The sequence below is a fragment of the Anabrus simplex genome, chromosome 3 (genome assembly GCF_040414725.1).
Source record: "Anabrus simplex isolate iqAnaSimp1 chromosome 3, ASM4041472v1, whole genome shotgun sequence".
Classification (NCBI taxonomy): domain Eukaryota; kingdom Metazoa; phylum Arthropoda; class Insecta; order Orthoptera; family Tettigoniidae; genus Anabrus; species Anabrus simplex.
The window spans coordinates 455,023,738-455,039,234 of record NC_090267.1 but is presented as its reverse complement, the minus strand read 5'-3'; the positions used below and the strand labels follow the sequence as shown (position 1 = coordinate 455,039,234).

The 15,497-nt window shown below is 40.8% G+C and overlaps 1 protein-coding gene across 1 annotated transcript in view; it reads right to left on the bottom strand.

Annotated features, from left to right (window-relative positions):
* Positions 1 to 9,111, bottom strand: part of kmr (kramer) — a 1,412,209-nt gene extending 1,403,098 nt beyond the window's left edge. Inside the window, exon 1 of the mRNA XM_068226867.1 lies at positions 8,972 to 9,111. Within this exon, the coding sequence (XP_068082968.1) occupies positions 8,972 to 9,111 (140 nt within the window). The remainder of the gene's footprint in view (positions 1 to 8,971) is intronic.
* Between the last annotated feature and the right edge of the window lie 6,386 nt (positions 9,112 to 15,497).

Here is a 15,497-nt window from a genome sequence, read left to right as displayed (position 1 = left end):
AAGGTATAATTCATTTTCCAAAACTTCGATATCTTGTAATGAATGTTTGTTGCGAACATTGCCGGATTTTCTGTATCAACTGAAGAGGAATTTGATGAACCATTAATGCAGTCCAACAAATAGAAAGACTTTTTCAGGATATGGAAAAGGCACATTCTGTCGATTCTCGAGGAGAATGATGTACCAAACACACTAAATTATGCAGCTTCGGCACGGCAGAATTGAATTACAGATGGAAATGCTAGAGCTGCAGGTGGCAGCAGGAATGACAGGGAAAACTGACGTATCGCTTTTGCTCTCTCTGTCTTGATAGAGACTCTTACCCTAATACTAATATACACCACATTTTCTTTTTCCTGTAATTATTCTCGGAGTAACCAGTAGCAAGACCAACACCTATGTTATTCAACCAAATATTTGGACTCCAGAACCTCCTTTATTGCAATGTTAAGATCAATCCGGATCCCCAGGGAAAAATAATCGACCGAGTGAATTGGCGCGCAGTTGGGGGCGCGCAGCTGTGAGCGTGCATTCGGGAGATAGTGGGTTCGAACCCCACTGTCGGGAGCCCTGAATATTGTTTTCCGTGGTTTCCCATTTTCACACCCGGGAAATGCTGGAGCTGTACCTTAATTAAGACCATGGCTGCTTCCTTCCCACACCTAGCCCTTTCCTCACCCATCATCGCCATAAGACCTATCTGTGTCGGTGCGACGTAAAGCCAAATGTGATCTACAGTATCAATTGTGTCATACGTAGGCAGGTTTGTTTAGAAGCCATAGTTTCCAGTGCTATCTAGACATAGCCATTCCGAAGGTCTAGGAGTCACATGACATGCTTGCCCCTTATCTGGATGTCCTGGCCCCGAATCTCGAGCAGATGCTTTTTTTTACCCGAATCTAAGGGCTGGCTCGGGGTCCATTCAGCTACGTGAGAACACCGAGGAGCTTTCTAACGATGAACGGGGAGATACTGATCCCAGTCTAGAAAACTAGAATAACGACCGAGAGGACTCTTCGCCGCGATGAAGATGCGTCACCTCATAATCTGCAGGCCTTCGGGCTGAGCATCGGTCATTTGCTACACTAAGGCCGATCAGGGTTCCAACGCCATAAAGAAAGGAGGGATTATTCTAACTTAAACCTTCGAATGACTTATAAAATAATAGTAAAGTGTTAGATAACAGTTTCAAAAGGCAACAATATGAACTCGTGTCTATTCGTGCCTATCGAGTAAACAGAAATGACTTTCTTAAGTACACCTACAATCAGATGACCATTTGATTATGATTTAATTCAGGAATGGGTTATACACGGTGGTCGGAAACAGTTTGAACAGGGTATATGAGCGTAAAAGGATTAGTCAAACCGAAAAATGATTTGAAATAAATAATTTGAAATCTCGAGCTGTTGTCATTCAGTCAGCTGCTGAAGTTAGCCAATGAGATCGCTCCGCGGGCTAATTCAAATGGGATTTGCAAGGCGCTGTTAGTAAATCTGCACGTGCCTTAAGACGGGCTTGAGAGGATTGCCGAGAAATCAGCGTCAAACACTCCGTGGGTGTCAACGTAGTGTACAGTACGGTACTGTCAGCTCTGAGGTCCATGTTCATATCCCTCTCCTGGTGAAAGTCATTTTTTCAATTGGTGCTGTCAAGCTGGTCATAAGCCACGTGAAACCCGATGTCGTCAAGTAGCCTACTCCTCTGTCCGGGCCCGCGGTGTAGGTGCCCCCGGGTTCGATTCCAGGCTGGGTCAGGGGTTTTTAATTGTAAATGATTAATATCCCTCACCTGGGGACTGGGTGTTTGTGTTGTCCTTAACGTTCCTTTCCTCACATTCAACACTCTACACTTCCTCCATTCCAATTACACGCAGGTCCATATCACATGGTGCAAGTAGGGGCAAAAGATCTCTATAGGTCGACGCCGAGAACAAATATCATTTCAAAGCCTACTCCTCTCGAAGAACACCAACACATCTGCTCAAGGCTTAATGGTTCCAGCCGACGGACAAATCACTATCAGCAGCTTGATATGACCTCACTCCATATGAACAACGTGGGTACGTTTGGAATTGAACCCAGGCATTTGGCACGCAGTCTAGTGATCACAGATTGTATACCACCACCTCTTCTGCCCCGCCAGTCAACATTCTGTTAGTGAAATTCTTTCTAGCAACGGGACTCGAACCAGCTAACCACGGTGTCGAACTTTAAAGACTTGACGCTTTAACAATAATGGCTACAAGGCGGGCAATAATAATAATAATAATAATAATAATAATAATAATAATAATAATAATGTGCTCAAATTTATGTACAAGGAACCAGTAAACTCCTCAGGATCTTCTTATACCGCTTTTTCCACATTTTTCGGGTCGCGAACTGTGTCGCACATGCCGACTTGGTCCTGTTGTGCGGCCGGATGCCCTTCCTGAGGCCAACCCTATCTGAAGGGATGTAATTACTACTGCGTGTTTCGGTAATGTGGTGTATTGTCTGAATATGAAGAGGAAAATGCTTGGACAAACACAAACATCCAGTCACCGAGCCAGAAAAATTAATCAGATGAGATTAAAATCCCCGATCCGGAACCCTCTTAACCGAAGACCTAACCAGGACTTACCAATAATTCTATAAATTTGACCAAAAAAATTGTGATAATTTCTAAGACCGAAACTATACTGGAATAACATCAGGTTTGATAACAAATTGTGAAAATAATTAAAACACACTGCTTGAAGATGATGAAAAAAAAAACAAAGCCACCACTGTCATCACCATTCTTCTAAATGTTCAGAAAATGCACACACACAGAAGATAGCTAAATTCATGGGGACTTCCTGAGAAATAAAACTAATGTGAAAACCAGTAATGTGAAACTCTGTTTCTCAACATCTGAACTGATCCTAAATACCGCCAGCTAGAATTTCTAAGGCTGAAGAGTACCACCACAAGCATACAAAAACTTGTCTACCTTGACATTTCGCACATAGTTCGGCGCTTCACGAGTAGATGCTTATGAAATGTATAGACTTATATTTAATAACAAAATAAGAAAATTTTCAGCTCCTTGGGTTTCATGTCTTAAATTACTTTTATTGATGAAAATGCTATTTAATTATTATGTGGAATTAGAATATTAGTTCCAGGTTTTCCTTTTCTCAAATATCACATGCAATGACTGGGTTTTGAGCCAGGTTCACAATACTTGAAAACTAGCGATGAAATAATAATAATCATAATAATAATAATAATAATAATAATAATAAGCCAGTGTCTTACTTCATGGATAGGAATAGCCGCTGTTTTGCTGCACAGCATTTGAACGGTGCACATTGCATTCAAAATTCTTCTAAATTTAAATGAGACTTCGGTGTCTGGCTTAAAATTAAATTCCAAAGCAGCTGGCGATATTCGATTAGTACAGTTCAATATGGGATAAAGCCCCAATGGCAAATATTCATTCATTAATGTGTGTGAATCGTGTTTTCAATCGTCTTTCTGGTGGAAAATTATTGTTCTTGGGAGAGATTTCATAAAGGTTTTGTTGTTTTGCCACATGCTTATCGCCAAAGAATGCTTTATTTATAGGCCTAATAACTGTATTAACTCCTTGACTCTTCTTCAAAATACGCAACTTACATAAACATATGGGGGCAAACCGCAAAACAAAAATGGAATTTGCTAATTTTTTGAAAGAAATCGGTAACGGAGACTATCCATCTGTAGATGGTGACGGATACGATGTTATTGAACTACCAGCCAGAATTTTAGCACATGAAATTTATAGCAAAACGTTCACTTGTGCGAAAGATATTTTCTCGAAAGTTGCCATTCCTAATTAATTAATTAATTAATTAATTAATTTATTTATTTATTTATTTATTTATTTATTTATTTATTTATTTATTTACTTATTTAATTATTTGAAAGTTTTTGGGCTTATACCAGGTAATTCAAAACCACACACTAACGTCAACAATAACACTGAAGATGAAAGCTACCTATTTTATTTCCCTACATAATTCTTGAATTCCTTGGAATGAATGGTTGCCTCCACATATTCTTATTCTAAAAACTGGAGCCATAGTTATGCTCCTTAAAAATCGGGACATTTGTCAACGGCTCCTAAACGGAACCAGATTAGAGGATAATCATAACATAATATATGTACGAAAATGGTAATATTTGGAAATAATAAGTGAAGATAAAGGTGGGCAGAGAGCTCTGGTACCTCGAATATCCGATAACACACTTCCATTTTCTTTCAATTCTCTTCGCATTTTGTATCACGATCAGTAAACCCCAAGGGACTTGTTTCAGTCTGTTTTCAGCCATGGTCAGTTGAATGTTGCAATGCCATGAGAGCAATATTTTAAAGTTGCAATAGTGTCGAGAGATACAAGGAATGCACCGAGCAAGGGTCTGCGTGGTTCGGGTCACGTAGCTATCAGCTTGCATTCGGGAGATAGTGGGTTCGAACCCCACTGTCGGCAGCCAGGAAAATGGTTTTCCGTAGTTTCCCGATTTTCACACCAGGCAAATGCTGGGCCTGTACCTTAATTAAGTTCACGGTCAGTTCCTTCCCACTTCTAGCCATTTCCTATCCTATCGTTGCCGTAAAACTTGTGTGACGTAAAGAAAAGTGTAAGAAAAATAAAGTACAAGAAATGTCCTATATACGGAAATCCTTCAATAAATATTTACGGCACTGACCGTCGTGTCTTCACGGGTTTCAGATAGTTATTGGGTCGATGAATAAGTTCGTGTGGTTCTTGTGTTTTATTTTACTGTCACTGTCACGCACTGTAACTCACAATCACATTCACTCAGTGATGTATTCACCTCTACTCTCTCTGACCTTCTGCCAATGTTCAGGTAGCAGCTGAATGCCTCGCCTGTAGAACTGTTTTGGTTTTGACTGTAAGAAATCTGTTAGCCATTGGTCAAGAGAAGTTTCGTCAGGAAACACTTGCCCCCGAGTGTGGTTAGAAAGAGAGTGGAAAAGATGGAAATTCGAAAGGGAAAGGTCAGGGATATACGGAGGATGATGAAGAGGTTCCCAGCCAAGTTCAGCAATCACACTGTGCCCGTTCGCACGTTCACGACAGGTTACAAAATGGCGCCGACCGAAGGTATGGGCCTTGTAATCTAAAACAAGCAAGGAATAGTCACCTGCTATGATGTCTCAGAGGGCCATATACTTCTCGGAATGGTCATGTATTCGAGTAAAACGGACAGTGGACGGTCTACAGTATTGTTTTAACAAAAAAATAGAAAAAACATTATTATTAAATAATCTTCATCTTGAATTTTCACATCGAGTGCGGACGCAATTACCGTCATCGGATATTTCTTTTGGAGAAGCAAAGGATTGCATAAGAGAAAAGAAAGAATACAACGATTGAATAAGAATAAAATATAAGTCTTCGCCTGAATTCAAAATCAGTTGAGACGAAAATAAGTGTCCTGAAGTCGTCACGTAAGAAATTGCGGATACGTCGAAGAGTTGTGAAGAAAAATAAAAATAAATTAAATTAAGGATAAACGACGTCAGATATGAATATTAAAATGGCAATATATTGCATTATTATTTTCAACATTGAGACTATCAAGAAGATGATCAAGATGATGTGCTAAATTCAAATGATGGACCGACCTGGGAACAATTCATCTTACCATACGACCTGGAAATGACGAGGAAGGCGACGGGTAACCATCCGACCGAGCCATGACGTAGGAAGGCGACGGGTAACCAGATTGTACTACCAGAACGAAGGAGCGGATGACGTTCCAGATGTCTAACCCGTGACCGAACCGAAGACCCATCTACATCCAATGGGAATGGAACAGCTGGACCAAGGACAACCATGAACGAGCTAAGTCATTCATAACATTTCATTCCATAATTTTTGGTTTGCTTACACATGTACCTTAGGTATGTGCTGATGGCAATTGTAGACCGATAATATAGCATTGCAAGTGATGATTACCAACAAAGTGTGAGATAATTAAGTTCGAAGTTACGATTTAGTAATATGGCAATAGTTTATGCTATATCGACCTGAACATTTGAAAGAAGCGTGAGGTTTGTAGAGAAAAATGAAACAGCTGATTGAATTGACATACTGGGAGATTATAGAGATTTCATTGAAGTAATGCATGAAGTTGACGTCACGTATGGTTGTGCGCGGTGTAGAAAGAAACATGGAATTACGCATTTGTTTGGTTCATAGAAAGGGCATTGAACTTCGTATGTAAGTTATGAGAATCTGCGACTTGTTAATATTATTAAGAATCTGTGTGGTATTTTATCGTAGTCGTTAAGTTGGGAAACGCGATATATTTTTATGGAGGCTACGGTGTTTATATAAGATTGATGTTGTGATGAGTATATGGATATGGTAATTAGATGAAAGTTTCGAGTTATGTATTGTGATTTGAGAAGGTTTTACACGATGCAGGACCTTCGTGTACCTGTAATTCAAGTTGTACCACACTACAAGTGAATTATATGATTTATTTGCGTAAGAGTGCCCACACCGCTGGAGCTAAACAAGCCAAGGTACGAACTGGATTTATTAGTATAGATGTATGCTCGTGACGAAATTGTATCTCAGTATAGATGACTTATTATGAACATAGAATAATACGACTTTGAATAGCTGTAGTTAACCAGAAGTATTACGACACCGATATATACTGTATATATGAGATTATGTTTTCCGAACCTCACAGCTTAGCGCTTCCATGTTAATTGCAAGAGAGTAAAGTAGCTTGCATTGTGGTTGAATGTTATTGAAAGATAACTATTAAAAGGGACATTGAACCTATAAGGGCATGTGTGAGAGAGCCAAAGATTACGCTGAAGTTAGATAGATAGCTAGATTGGTCAATATTCTCCGTTTTGAACATACATTTCTTTAACGAACTTCAGCTAGGGAAAGGCTAGAGTAGGAGCCGTATTTAACTGGCACCAGAAAAAGAATGCCTTAGTTCGTAAGGAGTTTCAATGCACAACGAGATCGTTGCAACAAAATCATGTCTTCGGATTTTATTAAAACCTAACTTAATATATTCAGTTCTATTTTAGATTTCCTATAATTCACTCAGATCTACTTAAACGTAATTCCAATTAATTCACACTTAATTTATTAATCTATTTGTGATGCATTGCGGCTGGATATTGTATCCAAGTGAGATTGTTTAAATACGACTAAAGAAAGTGAACTTTCGGAATGAGTTAATTGTGTCGATGTTATACTTATAATTCAAATACGAGGTGGACCTCAGATGTGTCCAGTGAACTGTTGTAAATGAGCAAATATTGAACTACAACTTCACAAAGGAACTGATCATTTTAAATAATTTAAATACTGAATATTATTTCATTTTATTATACGAGCCAGCGCTGACTCATTTTCATTACGTATTTCCAGTTAATTTGAATAATGCGTTGCATAATATGAAGTTAGTTATTTAATATTTTATTAATAAATATTTTGTTATTTTTCTAATTGCTGGTGTCATGAGTTCTTTAATTACTGTCTAGATTGTAAGTTAACTACTAGTTAAGTAAGGTACCGTACAATTAAGTGTTTATTTAACCATGGCTAGTTTCTCTCGAGGTCAAACTCTGGTAAGGTTGCCGGCGATGATTATCATTATGTCGTGAGTAACGATAGGTATCACCCGTGAGTTGGAATTCTCTTGGACTCACGTAAAGCGAATTCTACAGTAGGATTACATGTCCTACTTGCCATAAGTAAACCCTGAGGTATCCGCTGAGCGACTCCATTCGTCAAACTAGGCTGCCCAACGACGAGTTAGAAAATGGAGGTATCGGGCAATGAATGTTTAACCCGGAGCGGTTGCAACACCCTTGGTCAATTGCACTGTATGCGGACGAGCGTCATCATGGAGCAATAAGACTGGTGTGTCTGTGTTTTGTTGTCAATAGATAGCAACGGCAAGCAATTGCTTCATTCCCGTACACTTCACAAATTATTCTCACAGCTCCTGCTGCATTGGACCCTCGGTTAAACTCAAAGAGTAAAATGTGTCGGAAGTGCTCACTTTTCTCAATTTGACATTCCATATCCGTTTGTCTGAAATATACACAAACAATACGTTCACAATCAAGAAAACCTGTGTTTCACAACACACACACTCCAATCTCGCTTAAAACAACGAAATAATGATAAGCAATCTCTTCACGCCGCATTGTTGCCAATCCAAAAGAATACCGCACGAACTTATGGATCGACACATTATTATTATTATTATTATTATTATTATTATTATCATTAAGTAGAAGAAAGCAACAAGAACACAATAAGCATCAAAGCAAAATATGAACTCCAATCACAAGATTTACTGACTCGGAAAACATTTTGTCATTAGAAGTCCTTAACTAGAGAGGCAGTATAAATTTAATCTCAATCAGCAATTTCCATATCCATTCCTCCTTCAGAGTTGCAGCATTTCAGCAAATAACCTAGAGCACCTTTTTGGCTCTCCCCACATTAAGCAGGAGCTTGTTCATAAATTTAATAACTTGCTCATATTACGCCGGATATCTGCGCTTCAAGGGTGTGTTTTCAACGAACGGAGAGCTCACCTACGAGACCACAGCTTTATGGTCCAACGAAAATTACCAGCCATTACCGAGAAACCTAAATCTCTAGTATAATCGGCAATCAGCGATCCTGAGCCGCAATGAACCACAAATGTTGGCGGTCACGCTAGTTAGCCTTGGCCGTAACTGAAGCAGTAGCATCAATCGGCATTGTCAACTCACGAATAAGAAAAGCCACTAAGACACTGAATTGTCATGTCGATGAAATTTCTCCAGCTTGTTCTATTTGCCGCCAATGCTTTCACCTCCCTGCATTTCTTATTAACTCCAGGAATCTCCCTGTTCATACTTCTCTTCCAGGTGATCCTTGTACTGGCTTGCCCGCGACTACCTTGTGGATTTCAGCTCAATGCCTGCCTTGTGATACTTTCTTGTGGTCTTCTCAGGGTGTGCCCAATCCAGCTCCATTTTCTTCTCATTATCTGTTCCTGTATGGGACTGTGACTTGTGGCCTCCCTCCTTGGGCACCATATTTTCATAATGTACCTCAAACAACGATTCATAAAAGTCTGTAACCTTGTGGTAAGGTCTTTGGTCACTTTCCAGGTCTCACATCCATACAGTAACACAGATTTTACATTTGAGTTGAATATCCTCAGTTTCGGACAGAAAAGGGCTAGGACTGAGAAGGAAGCGGCCGTGGCCTTAATTAAGGTACACCGAGCTCGATACCTGCAGTCTCTTAAGTGCGGCCAGTATCCAGTATTCGGGAGATAGTAGGTTCGAACCCCACTATCGGCAGCCCAGAAGATGGTTTTCCGTGGTTTCCCATCTTCACACCAGGCAAATGCTGGGGCTGTACCTTAATTAAGGCCACGGCCACTTCCTTCCCACTCCTAGCCCTTTCCTGTCCCATCGTCGCCATAAGACCTATCTGTGTCGGTGCGACGTAAAGCAACTAGCAAAAAAAATTAAGGTACAGCCCCAGCATTTGCCTGGTGTGAAAATGGGAAACCATCTTCAGGGCTGCCGACAGTGGGATTCGAACCCACTATCTCCCGGATGTAAGCTCACAGCCGCGCGGCTCTAACCACATGGCCAACTCGCCCGGTGCGTGTAATTAGAATGGCGGCAGTGTTGAATGTTGTGAGTAAGGAAAGGAAGATTAAGGACGTCACAAACAGGCCAGGGCCAGGGATATTAATCATTACAGTTAAAAAACCCTGACACCGCGGGGAATCAAACCCGGGGCCGCCGGGTGACAGGCAGACGCGTTTGCCCCCTACACCGCGGGGCCGGACTTCCTAGACTTACTAGTCAGAAATAAAAGACAAATATTACGTTTTTGCCGAATCCTAATCAAATCTTTCTTTTCTATTACTAAATTTGTTATCCTATACAACTGACCACGATGTATTCACAATGACAGCTAACCTCCAACTGAGAACAAAGCGCCATCTTATAACAGAGTATGCGTGTGACGTCACATATTTAGCACACATTTTGCCTTTATTATTATTATTATTATTATTATTATTATTATTATTATTATTATTATTATTATCGTCCGACTCGTTGGCTGAACGGTCAGCGTACTGGCCTTCGGTTCAGAGGGTCCCGGGTTCGATTCCCGGCTGGGTCGGGGATTTTAACCGTAATTGGTTAATTTCAATAGCACGGGGGCTGGGTGTATGTGTTGTCTTCATCATCATTTCATCCTCATCACGGCGCGCAGGTCGCCTACGGGAGTCAAATAGAAAGACCTGCACCTGGTGAGCCGAACCCGTCCTGGGATATCCCGGCACAAAAAAAAGCCATACATTTCATTATTATTATTATTATTATTATTATTATTATTATTATTATTATTATTATTATTATTATTATTATTATTATTATTGCAACACGTAGCCTCTCCTTTTATCTGTCAATTGAGACATTAAACATAATCGAAAGTTAAATACTCACGGTGATATACGCGTTCTACCCAGACACTGTCCGACTTGTTGTCTCAATGGTCAGCGTACTGGACTTCGGTTCAAAGGTTCCCGGGTTCGAATGCCAGCCGGGTCGGGGATTTAACCTTCATTGGGTAATTCCAATGGACCGAGGGCTGGGTGTTTGCGCTGTCCCCAACATCCTAGCAACTCACATACCACACATAACACTATCCTCCACCAAATTAACACACTTGGCTAGACGGCATTATTATTACCCAAACACTAAAAGCGTATTTTCTTTCCATGTACCCTTTGTTGAGGAACGTAAGCCTACGTTAAAAGTGAGTACCGGGTTAATTTCTGGGGGCAAAGATGACCAGGTATAAAGTTAATCACTCTGTAACGTGTCAGCCTTGTCGTAGCCCTTTACGGTACTTCCTGGAAGGGACTAGTGAGTCAGACGACTGGGGAGTTACCAGCCAGTCTAGAGGGCATGACCGGCCTTTCCATGTACTTTTCTCTTCATCTAGTTTCCCTAGTTTCTCTAAACGCTTTGTGGGAGGTGCAACGGGAAATGTTCCGTATCTAGTAACATCGCGAATACTCCGGTAGTGATCATCCGAGCTATGTATGTATGTATGTATGTATGTATGTATGTATGTATGTATGTAGGGTATTCAGCCCGAAGGCTGGTTTAATCCTCCATAGCTACGCTAACAACTGTCATAAATAGCCTAGGCGTTACTAAAGAGACGTACTAGCGAAATGAGGAGTGACGTAGTTTCCCGTTGCTTTCCTCTCCGAGCTATGAAAAAGAGGCTATCCGCGAACAGTCAGCCAGCCAGTCAGTCAGTGTTGGGTTGAGTGTTGGAGTTCGGTGGCTGCACTGGGGCGACAACAGTGTTGGCTGCATTCAGTGCACAATCGGAGTCTCAGTAACGTCGCAGACGGAACGAAACAGTGTGAGTACTGCCTTGGAGTACTGTGTATATGTGCTGCCGTGGACTGTACAGTAGACTGCCTTGGAGTCTATGTGCGGAACACTGATTTTAGTTGAAGTGGAGCAGTGTTAACTGCTCGTTGTTGTACGGACGTTGTAGTGCTGGCTAGCAATGTTGAACTATTGCTGTTTACTTATCAGTGGTATGTAGCTCACTGCATTTGGCTGTGAGAATTTCTGGACTGTCTCTGCAGTCAAACTAAGGAACAGTCGCCATGTGTTGTGGTGGTCAGAAGCGCTGTGTAATAGCGGTCTACGAGCAACTGCGTGTGTGTATGAAGGGAGTGAGCTTGCAGAAGCGAACATGAAAGGCCTGTCTATTATGATTACCATTTCTCCCGGGTAATACCGGCGAGCTGGACCGCCTACTTCGGGGAGGACAGACCTTGTAAATAAAAATAGCAACTAGTGAATGAATGAATGAATGTGGCCATTCATGACTAAATAGAATTCGGTGTGTATGTGTGCATTTACCGGATCATCCTGAAATAAATAAGAGAGATAAAACAGACCGTGTTTTATTCGTAACTATTCTATCCCACTTAATGCCACGATTACGGATAGTGGAAGCCCTTAACTTCCACTCCTCCAAGGACATTCATGACCTGTTCGGAGATTACTTTGCCTTTTGCTTTTGCCTTTACAGACACAAATGTAACGTTGCTATACTCGTATACTGTCAACAGATAAGTATTAATAATACTGTCTTAATTTCTAATTACTCTTATCTACTGGATTTCTCCAAAACTATTTGGAATCGATATTAATGCTGATTAAACAAAGTTTTACAGCCAGATGCCCTTCCTCACGCCAATCCTACGCGGAGGGACGTAGTCAATATAGAGTGTTTCTCTGGTGGTTGGTAGTGTGATGAGTTATATATAAACGAAGACTTGTATTGCGATTATCACAAACACCCATCCTCAAAGCTAAAGAAATGAGCTAAACGCGGCTCAAATCCCCGATACAGCCGGTAATCGAATCCAGGTCCCTCCGAACGGAATGTTAGTACGTTGAACATTCATACAAGGAGCCGAACTAACAGTTGATTATTATTATTATTATTATTATTATTATTATTATTATTATTATTATTATTATTAATATTATTATTATTATTATTATTATAAGTTTATGAAGACCTTCGGCGTGGAATTATTTGGAAGTGAAACATGGACGATAACTAGCTCAGAAAGAAAGAGAATAGAAGATTTTTGAAATGTGGTGTTACAGATGAATGCTGAAGATGATATGGATAGATTGAATCACTAATGAATAGATACTGAATCGAACTGGTGAGAGTATATCCCCTTGGGTAAATCTGATCGGACGAAGAGATAGAATGATATGACATATTACAGCAGATGCAGGATGTGGTAGTTACGCAGGAATGAAAAGGTTAACACAGGATAGGACGGCATGGAGAGCTGCAAACCAGTCTATGAACTGAACGCAAACACACACACGCGCGCGCACGCACACATACACACACAATAACAATAGGAATAATAATAATAATAATATTTGTTTTACAATTACTTTACGTCACACCGACACAGATATATCTTATGGCGACGATGGGATAGGGAAGTCTAGAAGCAGGAAGAAAGCGGCTGTGGCCTTAATTAACGTACAGTCCCAGCATTTTCATGGTGTGAAAATGGGAAACCACGGAACAACATTTTTAGGACTTCCGACAGTGGAGTTCAAATCCACTATCTCCCGAATGCAACCTCTCGGCTGTGTGTCCCTGATCGCATGGACAACTCGCTCGTAATAATAATAATAATAATAATAATAATAATAATAATAATAATAATAATAATAATAACAACACATTAGTGTTCCCAGTAGCACTTAAAATTCAGGTTAAAAGTCGCAATTCTTGAACACGTAAACCGGTGAGATAAATCCAGGATCTGCGAATTCCAGGGATGCTACCAGAGAGAGTAGTTATGAGTAAAATAAAAAAAGGAACGATAACATGTACTCCATCCGAGGTCACGAAGTACTTGAGAACTTTACAGCCTTACCTTGAACGGTATTAACAATACCTGGCGAGAGCGCCTCTATGCAGTTATCTCCACTGAAGAGCTCTCGGAACTGGAAGGATTCCAGGTCTTGATCAAGTTCAAGTAACCATATGAAAGCAATCCAAAGAACGCAGTTACACTGCGGTAGATCTTAACTAGCAGAAGTACATCAGGTCTAGACACTGTGCATATACTGTGATAACAATGCACACAAGAAACAAATGCTGTTTCGAATAACAGCGAAAGCATTCGAAATTTCTAAAATAAAATATCACGTCTTTGTGGTTCGGGTTTAACGTGAAGCTGATTATTCCGTGGATACAGTAACAATATCAACAGTCATGTAAAACTAAAAGCTTGTACGTAAAGCAACTCACAAATTACATTTCACTGTTAATTAATATTAAGATGATAAATGTAGCTGATTATTCCGTGGATACAGTAACAATATCAACAGTCATGTAAAACTAAAAGCTTGTACGTAAAGCAACTCACAAATTACATTTCACTGTTAATTAATATTAAGATGATAAATGTACAGGATGACCCAAAAGTCCCTTAACATTTGACGAGGCAATACTTCAGGGAATAATGGAGGTAGAGAGATCATAATTGACACACATTATTGGCGTGACATGGAGTTTTATTGACACCCCACACAAAATGGCCAACAGATGGCGTTTCATACGATAACAAGCAATAATTAGCATAACACTCGAGGTTTAGCACATACGGTGTTTTTATAACGCATGCTCAACATGTCGGCTGTCATTCATCAACAATACCTGTACTCGAGGGACAGTGTTGTGAACAGCACTGCACAGCATATCCGTAGGTATGGTGAAAAATTGCCGTCGGATGTTGTCTTTTAGCATCCCTAATGAGACCGGATGATCTCGTAGACTTGCGACCTCAGATAGCCCCACAACCAATAATCACATGGATTGAGGTCAGGTGACTGAGGAGGCCAAGCATGACGGAAGTAGCGGCTCAGCACATGATCCTCACCAAACGATGTGCGCAAAAGATATTTCATACGTGTAACATTGTGAGGTGGAGTGCCATCCTGCATGAACGTAGTACCTTGGTTGTTGGTGTCAATAAAACTCCATGTCATGTCAAGCATATATGGCCACTTGTACCTGACGTGCTGCTGTCCAGCGCCATCTGTTGGTCATTTGTGTACTATATTTTGATGTCAATGAAACCCCATGTCATGCCAATCATGTGTGTCAATTATTACCTCTCTATATCCAATATTCCGTGAAGTATAGCCTCGTCAAATGTTAACGAACTTTTGGGTCACTCTGCATAATACAATTGTTTCTACGTCCCATTCACTACTTTTACGGTTTCGGAGAAATGAAATGAAATGGCGTATGGCTTTTAGTGCCGGGAGTGTCCAAGGACATGTTCGGCTCGCCAGGTGCAGGTCTTTTGGTTTGACTCCCGTAGGCGACCTGCGCGTCATGACGAGGATGAAATGATGATGAAGACGACACATACACCCAGCCCCATGCCAGGGGTATTAACCAATGATGGTTAAAATTCCCGACCCTGCCGGGAATCGAAACCAGAACCACTGTAACCAAACGCCAGCACGCTAACCATTTAGCCATGGAGGCGGACGTTTCGAAAAATATTACTCTGCTATGGAAGGTGACATTGGGTCACTCGAGCTGCAAGAGCACTTTAAACCTCAGTGAGGAAAGCATGCACCGAGTGAGATGGCTACGCGGTTTCGTCAATTAAGTGCCTGCTTACATTCGGGAGGCAGTGGGTTCGAACCCCACTGTCGGCACCGCTGAAGATGGTTTCCCATTTTCACACCGGCAATTGCTGGGGCTGTATCTTAACTAAGGCCACCGTTGCTTCCATCCCATCCCTTTCCTATCAAATCGTCCCCATAAGACCTGTCTGTGTCGGTGCGACGTAAAGCAAAGC